At 44.6% G+C, this 16,952-nt stretch overlaps 6 protein-coding genes across 6 annotated transcripts; 4 read left to right on the forward strand and 2 right to left on the reverse strand.

Annotated features, from left to right (window-relative positions):
* Positions 1-81: 81 nt before the first annotated feature.
* Positions 82-3,083, reverse strand: VTP01DRAFT_3675 (uncharacterized protein; the record flags this gene model as incomplete). Its single annotated transcript, XM_069382272.1, has 9 exons — positions 82-180; positions 242-690; positions 747-778; positions 847-1,148; positions 1,211-1,402; positions 1,461-1,722; positions 1,775-2,627; positions 2,684-3,007; positions 3,071-3,083. The coding sequence occupies 9 exons, from the start codon at positions 3,081-3,083 to the stop codon at positions 82-84; spliced, it is 2,526 nt and encodes an 841-aa protein (XP_069236001.1).
* A 1,418-nt stretch (positions 3,084-4,501) lies between these two features.
* Positions 4,502-7,488, forward strand: VTP01DRAFT_3676 (uncharacterized protein; the record flags this gene model as incomplete). Its single annotated transcript, XM_069382273.1, has 9 exons — positions 4,502-5,405; positions 5,466-5,963; positions 6,026-6,251; positions 6,317-6,410; positions 6,464-6,637; positions 6,696-6,847; positions 6,914-6,996; positions 7,056-7,205; positions 7,265-7,488. The coding sequence occupies 9 exons, from the start codon at positions 4,502-4,504 to the stop codon at positions 7,486-7,488; spliced, it is 2,505 nt and encodes an 834-aa protein (XP_069236002.1).
* Positions 7,489-9,221: 1,733 nt separating this feature from the next.
* Positions 9,222-9,990, forward strand: VTP01DRAFT_3677 (uncharacterized protein; the record flags this gene model as incomplete). Its single annotated transcript, XM_069382274.1, has 4 exons — positions 9,222-9,366; positions 9,429-9,599; positions 9,655-9,752; positions 9,811-9,990. 4 exons carry the CDS (start codon positions 9,222-9,224, stop codon positions 9,988-9,990), a joined length of 594 nt encoding a protein of 197 aa, XP_069236003.1.
* A 301-nt stretch (positions 9,991-10,291) lies between these two features.
* Positions 10,292-12,138, forward strand: VTP01DRAFT_3678 (uncharacterized protein; the record flags this gene model as incomplete). The annotated part of the gene is made up of 3 exons (XM_069382275.1): positions 10,292-10,537; positions 10,599-10,662; positions 10,730-12,138. The coding sequence occupies 3 exons, from the start codon at positions 10,292-10,294 to the stop codon at positions 12,136-12,138; spliced, it is 1,719 nt and encodes a 572-aa protein (XP_069236004.1).
* A 1,735-nt stretch (positions 12,139-13,873) lies between these two features.
* On the reverse strand, positions 13,874-15,516 carry VTP01DRAFT_3679 (uncharacterized protein; the record flags this gene model as incomplete). The annotated part of the gene is made up of 3 exons (XM_069382276.1): positions 13,874-14,229; positions 14,300-14,351; positions 14,431-15,516. 3 exons carry the CDS (start codon positions 15,514-15,516, stop codon positions 13,874-13,876), a joined length of 1,494 nt encoding a protein of 497 aa, XP_069236005.1.
* Positions 15,517-16,618: 1,102 nt separating this feature from the next.
* On the forward strand, positions 16,619-16,950 carry VTP01DRAFT_3680 (uncharacterized protein; the record flags this gene model as incomplete). Its single annotated transcript, XM_069382278.1, has 2 exons — positions 16,619-16,813; positions 16,864-16,950. The coding sequence occupies 2 exons, from the start codon at positions 16,619-16,621 to the stop codon at positions 16,948-16,950; spliced, it is 282 nt and encodes a 93-aa protein (XP_069236006.1).
* Between the last annotated feature and the right edge of the window lie 2 nt (positions 16,951-16,952).

Below are 16,952 nucleotides of genomic sequence, written 5' to 3' on the forward strand. Positions count from 1 at the left end.
AAATAAGAGACCTCATGTTTTTACCACCTGCACTTTTTATACTAATCAAGCATCGTACATATTAAAAAACACAAGCTTTGTTTATTTTTTAGGGGATGGCATCTCTGCTATGCCAGTTCCTTTAATTTCAGGCACTCCAACTTTACCACTTTTGTATTGAAGGACACCTCTAGTTCGAACCTAAAAGGATGGTAGCTTAGTTGAAACGAAGTACAGAATGCTTCAATGCTTTTCAATTTACCTTTCCACCTATAATGCCTACACAAAAACCACTTGGCTGTGACAGACCTTTCAAAGCGGCTATAGATGCTGCATTTTGGTGGATAGGTTTCACGCTGCCGGAACAAAGTGGACAGGTGTATTTTGCTTCCTCGTCTTCACACAGCGCTTCATACTTTTCAGGTGTCAGGGTTTCGTCGCAGCCAGTATGAATCCATCGATCGCAAGCGTCACAGGCAACCATATCGTTATCCTCCTCCTCGTTTTCATCCTGGTCTGAGAACGTTTTCAGACAGACAGGACAGAAGCGATCATGCTCAAAGTTATCATGGCATTTGAGGCAGTATGTCGCCAAATAGATTGGATATTTAATCTCGGATGTTGGCGGTAAAATAGCATGCTTGTATTCGACCTTGTCGCCGTGCTCATCGCAACCGTGGCAGTCAGCGCAAAGGGGACAGAGCCAATTTCCTACACGTTGCATTAGAAGGACTATGCCAAATAATGCAGCAAAATCTGCTCCTTACCTTCAGGTATACTTTCGATTTTGGGGCTGCAGCTAAGAATTGGAATTCAAGATATCAATAGCTTGTTCGAAATGCATTTAATCAAAAATCTTATAATTACCACCCTGTATGCCAGCCTCTGTCGCAGTCATCACATATCATCAACGTTGACTCATCTCCTGCACTCTTGCATACGCAACAGATTTTGCATTCAGGACATGCCCAAGGATAAGACTCAACCGCAGCTAGTTGACGAGGAGTGTCGAGATTCGCACAGATTGGATGATACTTGCGAGTGCATTTTGCACATTTTATTTGCTTGAATGCATCGCATGTATCGTTTCCATCTTTTGCCAACAACTCGGATGGTGCGCTCAGATAATGACAATCCGCGCAGGTGTTGCTATCTATGGCAGGTAACTGCTGTGCAATTTAAAAATAATATATTAGTTTTGCATACTAAATGATGTTATTAACCTTCTCACCTGGGTAGCAGAGCTGCCAGCAGGTGCCGCTGCATTCGTGGGCGCAGCCGATGCTTTTGGCAAGACGTTCACGGCGATGTAGGGAACTGAGTGAACTTGACACTTGTCACCCGGTGCAGCAACCGGTCGTTTACAAGTTTGACCTTTTGGTGTTGTGAAACTGCAAGTTGGTTGATCAGGAGTAGGAGTTCTCTACGGATAATGGTTATCCCACTGAAGCAAAAGATACAAATAGGTGCAGTATACATACAGCAGTTGTAAATGCTGGTGACAATTGAGTACTGAACTGCACAGGATAATTAGGTTTCATTTGCTGTGGTACGGGTTGTCGTACTTGAGGTCTAGACGCTGTTCTAGCGTGAGGATCGGTCTCAGGGAACATTGGCGGTGCTGCATTCATATTATACATCTGGCTCAAATAATGCTGTTGGGCTATAAAAGACTGTGCCGTGGCGGCCAAAGAGGATGGTGGGACGGGTTTAGGTTCTGGTTCATTGAATCGAGTGTAATGTCTACCAAGCGTTAGCAGATTTATTAGGCAGTTATTATTGTATAGTTACTCACATTGGAAACTCAGTCTGATGCTGACCATCCATCACAGCCAACGGATATTGAGGTTCCTTCTTCCTCTCCTTCGGAGTATCTGATTCGATTATACGCTTGGCAATAGGTCGCATAGAATCTGGAAGGGTATTTAATAAAGCCTCCGTGTCGTATGTACCGTCCAGCAGCGCGCGTCCAAACCCATGGAAATGCGATGCGCCTGAATCGTCAAATTGGATGTCGAAGATCTTCAATTCATCATCGTTGCTCTCTTTACAGTCAAATACGCAGCGAGTAGGCTGTGTACTGGCAGCAAGCTGATGGATATCGGTGTGTATATCATAAAACACTGATCGTTCCGCTCGTCTCTCATGAAGTTGTGCGTTAAAACCTCGTACAGCAAGAGCGGCGTGATGCATCCAAGTTGCACTGTTAATCGGCATTGATGTGTCATATCCACCTGAACGCGAGCTTCGAGAGATCAATGCACGACGTCCCATGGTGCCATGCTCGCCTTCCTCAGATTCATGAATCTCAGTGCCAGGAGGCGGTCCTTCTTCTCGAGCTTTGGTCTCAAAGTAATCATCAACAATGTGCCGTCCGTTCTTTACAATTCGAGATCCAAAGCATTTAAAGCAAGAACGAGCTGTGACGACTGCTACGTCGCGGTTGCGAAACCAGTGTATAAGCAGGCGTTGATCAACAAGCCAGTTGCGTTCCTCCTCTGTAAGTCGTACGCGCTCTAGGAGTGGATTCTTGTGGAAAAAGAGATAGCTGTCTCGATAATTTAATAATCGTGCCGGTTCCATAGCAAACATAAATAATTGATCGCCGCGCTCGGGCAAAGTGAATGTTGGAACTTTATACTCTCGACCTATGTATTGATCCAACATCAGAACCGAAGCTCAAAGCGATATCGCAAGGTCATACCTCCAAGTAGGTTACCGTTCGCATCTACTTTTTGTTCTCCAGCTTCGTCTATCTCGTCTGGGACATTAGCGCGTCCGTCTGGCGTTTCTTCTCTACGACGTTTGGCTTCCGCTCTCGGATCTTCACTGGGCGTTACACTGCGTTTTGGCGGTCTTCCACGGCGTCGCACAACTCTAACCGGTTCTTCTACTTCACTTTCTGACGCGTTTGCAGCAACGTTCTCTGCAGCATCAGTGTTATTTTGTTCGGCGTCGTCATGATAATGACGTTCTGCTGGTCTTCTCCGTGGTGGCCGACCGCGTCGACGTCTACCTCCTACAGGATCTAGATCGTTGCATGTATTGAATATACACAGTTTCTATGAGAGTACGTGGTTTAGAAATTTACCTCTCGCTGGCATTTTTAAGGTGAAGCAGAAGGATTGAATTACCAGCGACGTCGGGGAAGGTGCTCTTAGATCTGTGACTCGACTGCCATTTTTGGAGATCGTTCCTTCCATTTACAGCATTTTGAAACCTTTCCCGTCGATATGTAAGTAGTAATTGAGGAAGATGGTATAGAAAGCTATTCATATACAGAGTAATTTAATACATAGTGCAACAGAGAGGAAAAGAGGGATAGATATGGAATGATGATATAGTGATACGTGGGACCAATGAAGTGCTCAAATAAAGAAGGAATTTAAGTAGTGGGGCATTATGAGATGTCATAGAAGGAAGTGTCTAAGACTTCCGTTGTCTTTTTCGTTGAAGAAAAGCAAGAATGGGAGCCGCGTTGAAGGTTGTTTCGAGGATGATATGAAAGAGATGGAGTCTTCCAGACATATGCCATAAATTTCTTCTCCGTCAGCTTTTTATCCTGCAGACGATAGTAGTTAATGCAGTTATTTCAGCTGCAAAGCTTCCTCGCACTCAGGGTAGTAGGCCTGCTATCATAGAGAATTGCGAGCAGCGTATGCTTCTAGGCAATCTATGAATAAGCAATCAGTTTCAGACCTGAATTAAGAATCCAAGCATATAAAGCAAGAGAATAAGATCCTCTCTGTACCTGAAGCAATGACGAGACCGAAGGTTAACAACTCATGCAGTTGCAATAGTTTCTTCTCTGAAAGCTTGAACAGCATATCCTTCAAGGTTTTCCGTAATTTTAGCATGCTTTCATCCATTTCTTTGATCGTCTAAAGGAAAGCATGTAACTGAAAACACAGGGAAATAGACGTGATGGCGCTGGACAAATTAAAAAAAGAAGTTAGTATAAAAAGCATAGCACTTGACAAAGGAGGAAGAGAGATGAAGCAGCTTTTACCTGTGCAGTCGTGTTCAACAGGCTTTGCTCTTCTGCGAATGATGCGGCAGTTAAGCTATTTCGGAATGAGGAAAAGTGAAAGAGATGCGCCGACCGTGGCGTTCACTTTACTGGATTTTTAAGGGACCGATTCCTAATCCCAAACTTCTGGGCAGCCTTTGGTATGACTGTAGGATAAATAGAGCGCATGCAAATGTGCTTAATTACGTATGTTCGTCTCTCATATACATCGGAAGCAACCACTTCCATTAGCTTAGCTTTTGATTGCATATATAGGTATAAACATTTAGCCCAAAACAGAGAGGCACAAAGAATAACAGTGATATAGGATATTAGAGAGCATCACCACTTGCTTTGAAGTATAATGTAAGAATATTCATAGCTACGCACCTGTGTAATAGATAGGCTGCGTCGAATTCGGTGGTTTTTGTGCGACATCCGTCACAGCCGCATGATGGACGAAAATTGCAGTTCAACAGCCGAAAGTTCTCCAAACATTTTTTTGTCTTGATAATGACACCACCTGTCGATGAGCGAGGCGTACCCATCGTACTCCCTCACGCAGAATCTCCAAGTTCACGGAAACGAACGCGGAATTTAAGATACGGCTCTTCCGATGACAGCTACGACTCGAGCAAAGACGAAGTTCGACTTTGCAGAATGCGCCCTGACAGACATTCGCTTTTGGAAGCTTACGACAATTCCAGCCCTCAAAGACCTTTTGCACAGTCATACTATCAGCAGCTTACTCGTCTGTTTAACCCTCTGCTTGCTCGCAGAAATTCGAAAGAGGAAGCAAGCGAAAAAACTGGACAAAAGAGAACCAGAGCCACTGCAGACGAATCTGAAAACGCACGACCTCCAAAGCAAAGAAAAGCCAGAACGACAGGAACCTCCGTAACATCTATCGAATATACAGTGAATGATGAAAAGAAGTGCGTACAAGTTGATAACGAAGAAGATAAACACACCGCCGGAACGGCTGATATAAAGATCGATGATACAATCTCGTTCGCCTACAAAGACAACACGATAAAAAAGAAAACAGGCACGAGAAGATTGCGATCTACAGTCGCAGAAAAAAAGAAGTCAGAAACTTCAGAAAAAAGAGAAATGGACAATGCAAATATCGATGGAAGTAGCGCAGCAAACAAGATGGAAACGATTAAGCCGTCGCGTAACGAAAGTAATTTGATAAACGAACCGAAAATGGACAGGTCGAAGCCTGAACAAGGTTATACGATGAATGATGTGAAGGAAGACAACGCAAAAATCGATGGAATCAAGATAGCGCACAAGAGTAAATCAAGGAGTAATAGAAGGAGCCGCACAGTGAAAGAGCTGAAGACAGGCAAATCAGTGATTGACGATAGCAATACAGCAGATGGGAAGATTGTGGATAGTTCAAAGATTGATGGTAGCAATACAGCAAAAGATACGAAAGAAAACAAGTCAAATGCTGACAATACTAATGCAGCAAACGTGGACAAAGCAAATACTTCAAAGGCTGACGGTAGAAACACGGAAAACGACATGAAAACAGACAAATCAAAGATGGACGATGCCAATACAGCAAACGAAGAGAAAGCAGGCACTACAAAGGTTGATGTTAGCAACACAGCAAACGACATAAAAATGAACAAATCAAAGACGGACGATACCAATACAGCAAACGAAGAGAAAGCAGGCACTGCAAAGACTGACGGTAGCAACACAGCACACAACACGAAAAGAGATAAATTGCAGATTGACGATAGCAATGCAGCGAATGACGCGAACGCAAACAAATCAAAATCTGATGAAAGCAACGCAGTGAACGATGTGACAACAGACAAGTCGAAAGCTGATGGAAGCAACGCTGCAAAGGATACTCTTGAGCAAAAGAAGGCCAAATTACAAGAGGAGATCCAGTATATAAACTCAAAAGTCAAGCATCTAGAAGGCAACTATAAAATAATTGATAAGCTCGGAGAAGGTAGGGACTTACCAACAAGTAGAGAAATATAAAACAGCTTGCATAAGCTAATGCACCTATAGGAACATTCAGCACTGTTTACAAAGCTGAGGATTTGCGATATGATGAATTCGATAATGCTGTCTGGAAGCAGCAACTCTTTGCAAGCTGGGAGCGGACTGCATCTGCGTTTGGACCTACAGATGATAAACCAGAAATCGCTACAAAATACGTAGCACTGAAACGAATCTATTGCACAAGCAGCCCTGCACGGATTGCTCACGAAATAAGCCTCCTGAAATCAATGAGGTAATGTTTTTTCTTGTTTACAATTGTATGTATGCTAATCATCTTTGTAAATTTTCCTGTCACAGTGGTTGTCCATGCGTTGCACCCTTAATAACTGCATTTCGCGAAGGAGACGAATTCTTTATCGTGATGCCATATATCGAGCATGACGATTTTCGTGTAAGAGCAAATACATAATTACCGCTTCTGCATAATGCTCACGAAGGCAAAAGAGATTATTTGTAGATATGACTATGGATGATATCAAGTGTTATACGTATAGTCTTTTGACCGGTCTCAAGCATCTCCATTCGCGTCAATTCATCCATCGCGATATCAAACCGCACAACTTTTTGTACAATCGTCAATTACGGACGGGTATTTTGATAGACTTTGGGCTGGCTGAGGTGAGTACTTTATGGTATAATCGACAGCTTGCACACTTTGCTCATGAATTCTGTGCAGTCAATCAATAAGAGATTATCAAAAGAAGAGTATGACCAGAGAAGGAGTACACTGCGACGGAGAGTTGGACGAAAGATGAAGGAAAATATAGTTGCGCCTGGTAGCAATGCAGTTATGCGCAAAGCCCCAGGTTATTTGAGAAACGATACTAGGTAAACAGAGATATCAAGGCATTTCTTTAACCTATATGTGTCTGTATTCTAAGGTTGAAATTTCAGACCATCTGCGCACGCAAACAGGGCTGGAACTCGAGGGTTTCGAGCGCCCGAGGTCTTATTCCGCGAATTTTACCAAACTGGAGGTCAGTCAGTTTCGATCATCATCGTTGCAATATAAATATTTAAGATGTTCTTAACATAGCCATCGATATTTGGTCTGTGGGCGTCATATTACTATCTCTATTATCGGGACAATTTCCTTTTTTCGAATCCAAAGATGATGCAGATGCGTTGGTGGAGATAGCAACTCTGCTCGGGTTGAACGAAATGAAGGCATTTGCTGATAAACTGAGTAAGCTGGAAAAGATTTGGATTGCTATACTAGCCAGAATGCTTACGTTAGTGACTTAGATCGTACTTTTGATACCAATATTAAGACTATACCCCGTCAAGCCAAGTCACTGTACAGTATTTGCCAGTCTTTTAACGAAGAACGGTTCAAATGCTGGGAGGAGAATGATATCAAAAACGCGATTGATCTTCTCCAAAAGTGCCTTACACTCGATTGCGACAAGCGTATTACTGCGGAGGATGCACTAGGCCATCCGTTTTTTGATATCTTTGCTAATAACTAATTTGTAAGGACAATAATAATAATAAACAGAAGAGATCAAAGCCAACAGGAGCAGCTGCTTCTTCCGCATCATTCTGCGATGTGCTTCTACCCTGACCCAAATGTGCTCAAGTTATTGACCATATTTTGCAATGAAAGTGAGCAGCCCAAATCTAGTATAGATGCTTTACTTTGACAAGGCCGTAGGTTGAACGTAACTCAAGTGCTTGTACCCGGTTAACTGCCTAACTTTGCTCTCTATCTCTAGGGTGTCAAGATGATATGGTTTATGCCCAGTGTACTCTCAAAATAGGATAAAACAAAATGGTATCACAATCATCTGATCAGCCCCTCAAAGGATAGTCTTACATATTGATTGCTATATGAATATTCTTGACAATCTGATCCTTGGATAGTTCCGTATATTATGCAATGCTGTCATCGATAGCAGACAGGTCTATTGGACTATTGAAACCATTATGTGCGTGAGCAGCTGGGAAAACCAGATCCGGTTCAAACGTGGGCAAAGAAATCTACTTGAACGATCGACATGGGACCTTCTGTTACAAATTACGTGTGTGTATGGCGCGAAAAGCCACGGTTTGCTATACTCGCCACAACGCTTACATTAACGCCCCGACATATCTTTGATAGAAACATACATATCGTCATATGAAGACAATTTATAACGTTTGCCAGTTTAGAATGAGGAACGGTTTAATTCTCGCAAAGAAAATGAAATATAAAAAGGGGCAGATTCTTCCAAAACTCTCTAGTTCTCTATGAGAATAAACATATATCGTGCAGGAAGCCTTCCCTGCGCCATCCATCTTTAGGATCTTTGCAAATAAATCCTATAGCCTAATAATAAAGGAAGGAAAAGAAAGTGCAACACGATGACCTCTTCCGCAGCTACTGTATTGTTTACCTTGAATTAGCCTGACCATGGATGCACTAGTCGGGCTTAGGTCGCAAGTCACAGGCTGTAAACAATGAAGGTGTTCATATTCGTTCTAGGTTATTACTAATCGCACCTGGGCGAAACTTTTCAACGTGTCTGTATGTACTCGTTTGAATTTTTGTGTACAACCAAACTTGGTCATTTCCGCAACCAACCAGAGCGATCCAACCAAGCATTGAAATCCAGAGTAGGCGTCGTATACGTATTCAATTAACTACTATATTTAATTAGGTTTGAAAATCTTGAACAAAGATGAGTGTGACCATTGCAATCGTGGCTATTAATATTAGATGTATCACATTCAAGCAACTCTAACAATACATCCGTTTTGGAGTCACTCAATTGTTTACAGTTCCTATTTTTAACGATTGCTGTGGCAAAGAAATGATGAGAGGCGTAGTGCTGGAAGAAACCTCCCTGCCACCGGTTTGAGTTTCCAGTTTATGAGTAAACGGGTGGTATACTTTGGAACGCAACCGAATCATTTAAAGAGCACTCAGACTATAATTTTAACTTTGGCCTGATGATGTTGACACGATTGGTCCCAGTGGTACAAGTGGTATTGTTTGCCACCGGTTCCTGAGAATCATGCATCCTTCAGCCTACCACAGAAACGAGCTCAGCAGTCCAGAGCTATTTGCTCTGATTGTGAGAGATGTTGTAAAGAATAAAGAATCGGCCTCGTTTAAATTTATAAGGAGAACGCCTCCAATAATGGTCATGAATAGAATCTTAAAAATATAAAAGACAAACAAGTCGACCTGCTTGGTTTTCGTCTGAAAAAGTATCCCACAATGAAGACTTTCCAACTTTTTGTTCTAGCAATTGCCTTATTTTCTTCAGTAGCCTTTGGTCGCGCTGTCCGTCGCGCCGAGACCGGCGAAGCTCTCTTACAATACGGTTACAACCCACCTCGCGTCAATCCTGATTACTGCATTGGTATACAAAAAATGCGTCGCATATCTAAGAGGTTGTATAGCTTAACAACGGTTTCGTGACAGGCTTCAGAATTACATATCCCACATATCCTGGTCAGGGATACGAAGCTGGGTCTATCCAGTACTTGCGATGGGAAGTCGAGCAGGGCATTCCACACTCTCCCAATATTATCACCCGCATTCGTGTATTGAACAGCACGCAGCACAACCAATATGTCGTGGGAGAAAATATCAGTATGTCTCGTATGTTTTGATGCAGTGCAGTCATATATTCATTGTATCGTGCTAGCTCTCTACACTGACGGCAACAGAGGAGAAGTAACCTTCCCACTCAACATTGACGACCCCACTGGACTTTACCACTACCGTATCATGGTTAACTATGTGGTATGCGACCAGTATCTGCAATGCGAAGATAGCATGACTAAGAATTCTTGTTCTGCAGGGCACGGACGTGCATTGCGTCTACGAGTCTGTACCTTTCATGATCATCCAGAACCCTTATCAAAAATACCCCGCGGGCGGCATGAATGGAGCTTATGAGCTGGGAGCCGCTCGAGAACAAGCAGCAACTGCTGAAGAACAAGCTGAGGAGAAAGGAACATTGAAACTGATCGCGTCGTAAATATTCCATTTGTAGTAACTTTATGAACATGTATTAAACGCTAGGTAGCCAAGTATAATAGAACGTGCTTTGATATCTAGATAGTACCTTTTACTGCCATGACAGGATCGTTTCTATTTATTGCAAGAGTCGTCTGCGATCGATTGCTGTTAGATTGAAAATAGACTACTGCCGCAACGGGCTTGGCGCTTTTGTTGCACAGACTTTACCGTTTTCAGAGCTTGGCCCGCTTTAAAGAGACACGGCAGCTTGGCTCCCGCAACAGTGTTTCCCTTTCGTTTTCATTTTCTTTCAGAGCAGAATGAACTTTAAAGATCTCCAGTTCTCGCTCGGAAAGCTCACCACCGGAGCTTACTCGCACTTTGCAAGGAACAACCCGTTACAGAAGCAGGACACCAAGGCCTTGTCTGCCTGGATATTCGAAGAAAGAAATGACTTGTACGTTACGCGCATGCGCGCTTACCACCATGGCGAGACACTTCGTGCATTCGAGCACTGGATCAAAGAAGAGCATCAGGAAGGCAAAGAAGATGCCCGCGACTTGGAGGTACGCGGCAAGTGACACAGCGAAGTCTTGCTCCTAATAGCTGACTTTGACCCTGTTTCAGGATATTGGAGACAAGCTGATAAAGCTCTTGAAAAAACAAATCGAGATTGAGGAAGCATATGCAGGTAAGGAGCGCAAGGAACGCGTATCGAAAACGCAAGGATATAAATTGAAGTGGCCATTATATTTTAGGAAAATATCAGCAATATCGTCGAGCAATCAAGGCTATGCGAGAAAGAGAAGAGAAATTGTCAGATATCCGCGAAAAGAAGCGTTCCTTGCAGGGACGTATCAGCAATCTGACTAAATCGAGTCCAAAGTCGCCAAAGTTGCGAGAGTTTACAAAGGAACTCGAATCTCTGGAACGAGACACGCGAGACACTGAAATGGAGATGAGTGATTTCAAGCGTTTTGCTCTACGTGAAGCATTTTATATTCGCTTCAATGCTATGCACGAGATGGCAGAGAAACTCGCAATCATTGCTGGATTTGGAAAGTACATCGTGGATCTTTTGGATATCGAGCCAACTCCACACGGCGAAGCACACCGCAAGCCTTATGAAAAGGGTCAAGAAGCAGCCCAAATTCTCGCAGATGCTCTAATAGCTTTGGAATCTTGGCACCCAATGGAAGGAGAAGAGCGTCCAACGCTGGCTGATCAGCGTGCGTCAGATGTGGTTTCTGTGGATACCGATGCTGACGATCTAGATAAAGGCAAAGGCAAACAGAAACCAGCAGAAGACTCTAAACCATCGACGCCACCTGCACTTCCACCACGGTCCCCGAGACCTCAACAGACAGAGCCAACGGGTTATTCTCCCAGTGAAGTCGCGCACACAACTGGAGATCTAAAGATAAATCATGAAACAGAAATTGATCTTGCCCAACTGGATCTCTATGGCCCGCCGCCTGCATATGAAGCAAACGATTCTGCTGCAAGTGCTCCATCAGCCGATCAATCGCCTCTAAACGCGTACGATACGAATCCAATGGTTCAGCAACCACCACCTGAAGCGGTGCCAGCACCGGCACCATCAGCGCCACCCGCGGTGCAAGAGCCAGCACCTCCACAGACGCCCCCTCGAATGTACTCTACTGCAAGCCAAAGCAGCACACACAAGGATAAGATCCTCCAGGAAGACGAAGAAAACAACAGTGCACCTTTCCAGACCCCTATCAGCGCAAGCAGACCAGCACCTACTGCCGTTGATTCACCAGTACCAAGTCCTGCGCAGCTTCCTTACACACAATCGCCTCAACCTTACAACCAACGACTACAGAACCAGTCTTCTATCCATAGCCTTCCATCTATGCACCAGCACCAGCCATTCCAAAATTCCATCTCGTCTGCGTGGTCGGAACAGACCGCGCCTGCCTTCTACCATACGAATTACAGTCAGCTCTACCGCCAATTTACCCGTCGCCAGAAGCAAGCACCTCCTCAGCGGCCATACTCTGAATTTCAGCAGCAGTATCGCCCCGGCGGTCGCGTAGATGCAGGTGGTTTCCGCATCCCGCCTCGTCCGAAAACATCAGACTCGCAATATCCTACAGCTGATGAGGAGAAACAAGCGCTTGCCCAGCGTTACGGCTCTAATTAAAACCGATCAACGAAACACCAGATAGTATATAAATAATCGCTCTATATAGCACACAACATATATTGGATCAGGAATACATAGTAAAATCTGCGTATGTTTACTTTCTTTTGAGATGTGAACAGTGAAAATATTATCGTTATAGTTGCCGAGAAAAGAGCAGCTCGTGACACACAGAAGCACATGCGGGGGTACAAGGGCGAACTTGACGTTTCCTGGCTTGCGTGGCTCGTAAAAGGAAATGATCAGCATCATCATATCCGGGTGGTCAGCGATGATGATGAAATAACCAGAGCGCGGTCACCCATCTGGAATTGAGCCAGAAAGAAATTTGATTATGTTGCTAGATCGATATAACGAAGATGACAATAGGAAATTACATGGCCAAAGAACTTTGTCAAGGCATGTGATTACCCGTTCCAGGCCTTTCTCTGCTGGCTTGGTAGCTTTCCTTGGCTTCGACAAGCGCCATGTCTGTGCGGTGGCATCCTCTCACTCTTTAAAGAGGCGAGATTTATGTGCCGTTGCCTTATAGATGAGCCGTCAGCGGGGGGTTTCCGTTTTCATCCTGCGCATGGAGAGCCATGAGATACAGCTTGAGCCATAAACATATGTATAGAGATAGCTGAGCGGTATTGACACGAAATCCACTTACAATGTGTACCTTTGAGAAAAGACATTTGTGCGGTCTATAGTATATGTGTTGTATTGCTATTCGTGCAGCTTTAATGTCTGCTTCAACCAGGATAAAGCAGCGGCAACGTAGTTCTCGGGATTGAACCAACCTAAATGGCGCCACGTGTTAGTTCATCTAGGGACATTTGACACTCTGTAACGCCAACCATCTTTAATCTCAGCTACCGTCTGTCCAGCTGCTGACAATAGCTGCAGCGTCTCCATCAGTATGTGGCTCTTAATACAACGTTCACTCTCTGCTTGTGGGACTTCGATAGACTCAACCCTTCAACTGCCTACTTGGTCTGAGCGTTCATAAACGAACAGACCTTCTTTTAATCTCACTGCAATATATGGACCTTACACGACACAACAAGTATCATAAACCGAGGATAGTCATCGTGCTCTGATTGTCTCCAGTGCTAAATTCATCCATTTTCATCGCTGGAACCGTCCATGTAACGGCGAATGCCAATGAGACCCTACCGGTTCAAGGTCTCAAAGTAGAGAGAGACCAAAAAGCGCCTAAAATTATTGAGTGTTCCCTTTTCAATTCAATCGAGTGGCACATCTCGCTGTTAACTTCAGCGAGAACCCGTTGTCAACTTTGCTGCACCGACAAAACCGGCCCCAATTCGCCTTTTATGCTGCCGGCCTGGAAGGCCTGGAATGACCCAATTTCATTAGGCTGACCCCAATTCAATATGGTGACCTAAATTGGCTGGGCTGATTCAAATTGGATAATGTGGCTCACATTGTTGGAAGCGTTTATCCTGGCTCAGATTCGGATGGGTGACCCTGGGCCAATCATCCTTCCAGCACTGTACATATATTTGAATATATTGCAGAAATATCCATGTTAATCAGAATAATACATACATACACAAAAGGATGGGGCAAAAATGGAGGGGTTCTTTGTACAAAACATGTAGTAATTACAGAGATAGTTACTGAACAAAAATTGTAACAGAGATGATGAAGAAAATAAACGAGAGAAATGAAGGAATGTAAAGGTGTTGGAAGAAAAAGAGACCATGGCAGGCCTTGGTAGTACGTACATGCTTCAATGACTTGTTCGAGGAGGTTTTTGAGCGACGATACGATGCCAATTGATGTAAGTTTTGGATCGCTTCCACTCTGCCGGTAGAGAAGCAATATAGTTGGAGTACTTGTCTTGGCTCATACCCATGACTTGGGATAACCATCGCTGCAGCGAGCAAAGGGTGAACATGTAATGACTGGATACGGCCAGCGCATACCGGTTGGCTTCAACGTCATTCCTGGCATTGTCTTCGACCCAGCCTAGCGGTAACGATTGGAAATGGCTCTCGATGCGTCGGAATCCTCTGCCAGCGAGAACAGACGGCAGTCGCTGTGCAATGTGTGGATCTTGTCGCCGTGCATACAATGCAGAAATCACTTAAGTAAACAATACTGTGAGATCGACGGCTTGCAGATGTAAATATTACTGTCTTTTCCCACTACTTACTCTTATCGTTCATAGCATTTTCGAGTATATGACTGCTTTGAGTTTTCATATCCTATACACCCCGATACAATTCGTCAGTAAGTCATAATCCAAGTACCAATGTGCCACAAACGACGACGATCATTACTCACAGGTTCCACCAATTCGATCCATCCTCCGGGTTTCAAAATCCTCATGTATTCGGCCATTAGAGGGTCCCATGCCTGCGACAGCATATCCCAGTTGAGGTCGCGCTGGAAAATATAATCAACGCTGTTGTCAGGGAAAGGCAGAGGCAGATGCGAGATATCGTACGAGCGGAAGAAGCAGTTCTTGGGTTTGATGTCCATGGGATAATGCCTGTTACGATCAATGCCGATAAAAGCAGATGCTGCGAATTCGGTGGCCATCTCCATGGCCCAGGTTCCGGAGCCACAGCCTATATCAAGTACCACAGCGCCGGCTTGCAAGGCTGAGCGCAGCGGGACACAGTAGTCACCTTGGAAAGCAGTCCGTAAAACATAATGCTGTGCCACTAGGCGGTCTTGCTCATCGGTACCCTGGGACAAGATATGTGGCCACTCGTCCGCATCCAATCTGTTTGGTTTCTTGTGACCAAGGCTGCTGCTGCTGCCTCGACGAGCAGATCGGTTCGGTGGGGTTATTTCGATGCAAGTCTCGGGGATGTGGGAAAGTATCTTATGAGCGCGTTTCAATGCACATTCTGGTTCTGCCTTGACGACACGCTGTACATGCGGCCGTGCAGGAGCTCTGGGAGTAGCAGGGACGGATGGGAGTTTGGGACTCTCGGTTGTTGGGGATGATTGAGAGCGCATCCGTATGGACTTTTCTTGTTGCCTGGCAAGCCGTTCGTCCATCCACTTGATAATGGATTCTGTGCTGTGTGGCCGTTTCCGATTGCTGCTGCTGGGCATCTTTGCTGATAATTCCGACAAGTTGAGAGTTTTTGGAGCTTGTTGCCTGGCTTTGCTGCTTTTGATCCTCGCAGAGCCTGAAGATTTTCTGGAAGCGGTTGGCAGCTGGCAGGTAACAGCGTGGTACTCAGAAGCTTTTCGACGTGGCAGTTGGTGTGTCTGGATCATGATATGCTGGGATGCATACCATGGATCAGGTTGATCGTTTGGCAATACATCGTCGATGAGGTTTTCCTTGATGAACTCTTTGAAATAAAGACGCGGTGCTCGAAGGTCGAGCGGCTGCTGTGTTGAGGCAAGCATTGTGAGAAGAGTAAAAGACAAGAAGGATGAGGAGGGGAGGAAAAGGTGATGGTATATTTATAATACACGGTAACGGGGGAGGAAGGATGGGTTGGCACAAGGTGCGTGCATGCTGGTGCTGTCGAGCATCGAACACGCTGCTGACTCGGTGGTGCAGCTCCGAACAACATTACCTCGCTTAATTGGTGACGATATCAAACAAAGATAGGAAACCGATTGTTTAGAGTCATCGGGTTACAGTATCAAAAAACATTTAAACTGTGCATCTTCAAAACAGGGACAATCGCGCGATACAACCATGTAGATCTGGTTCTGTTGGCCATTAACCATCGACCTCAAGGTGGTTTCTTGTGATACCAACCTGACAAGCAAGCCCGTGCGGACCGCACTTTCGCCTATTATGGTAACTCCAAAGTCAGTAGAGTTTGCTGATCATCTTGACTGTCAAAAAAAGAAATGGTCCTGCTTTATTCCCTCGGCTGTTCACATTGACCCATCGACCTCATGAACTGTGCACATGTTTTTATACATTGTGCTCGGAAGATACGATAACTTTTCCGCCCTTGTGAAAGTAGCTATATCATCAGCGGCCGTTGATTCAACTGAGCTCCTTGCAAAAAACGATAGTCATTTTATAATCCGGCAGCGAACTTCCGATAGCTTACGGAGCCGGTATTGAGGGGGGGGGGGAAATAAGGTCAGGAGAAGAAATAAGCAATGATTGCGATCATGTAATCCCTTTGATACCAAATGAATCATTACGCCGAGGGTAATGCAACGTCCTGTTTACACTGAATGGCAAATTATTGATTCGGGCGAGCGTGTACTAGAATAATAATATATTCATTCATTGCACCATGGACCTTTTGATTGCATTAACAATTCAAGCCTCGTATAACAATGCAGAAATGATCGACAACCGATACTGATATCCCCAAGGCAAGGTGGTCGTCTTATGCGAGACCAACATCCAAGTTGCCAGAATTCATTTCCACCCCCCTGGTGGCCCGGCCTTTTCCCATATTCGGACAGCTTGAACTTTTTCCGGCTCGCGTCTGGTCAATTCGAGACACTTGCACTCTCCACAATCAAACACAACACAATGGCCGACAGCAGCGGTGCGAAACCACCAACACGCCAGCAACGACAAGTCTGCTGGAAGCTTAGAGACGAATACTTTGCATGCCTCGACCGTTTGAACATTGTCGATCCCGTTGCAGTTGAGAAAGATCCTGAGCAGGCAAAGGATTGCTTAGAGAGCAAAAAGAAGTACGAAGATGCATGCATGGCAAGCTGGGTATGTTTTCGCGTCAACGACAAGGAATTGCCTCTAAATGTTTAAAATAGGTCGAATATTTCAACAAGCGTCGAGTACTAGATGTACGGCAAAAGCAATATCTCGAACTTTCCAAAAAGTACAGTGGAAAGCAGTAGCA

The sequence above is a fragment of the Rhizomucor pusillus genome (genome assembly GCF_041956525.1).
Source record: "Rhizomucor pusillus strain CBS 183.67 unplaced genomic scaffold VTP01scaffold_18, whole genome shotgun sequence".
Classification (NCBI taxonomy): Eukaryota; Fungi; Mucoromycota; class Mucoromycetes; order Mucorales; family Lichtheimiaceae; genus Rhizomucor; species Rhizomucor pusillus.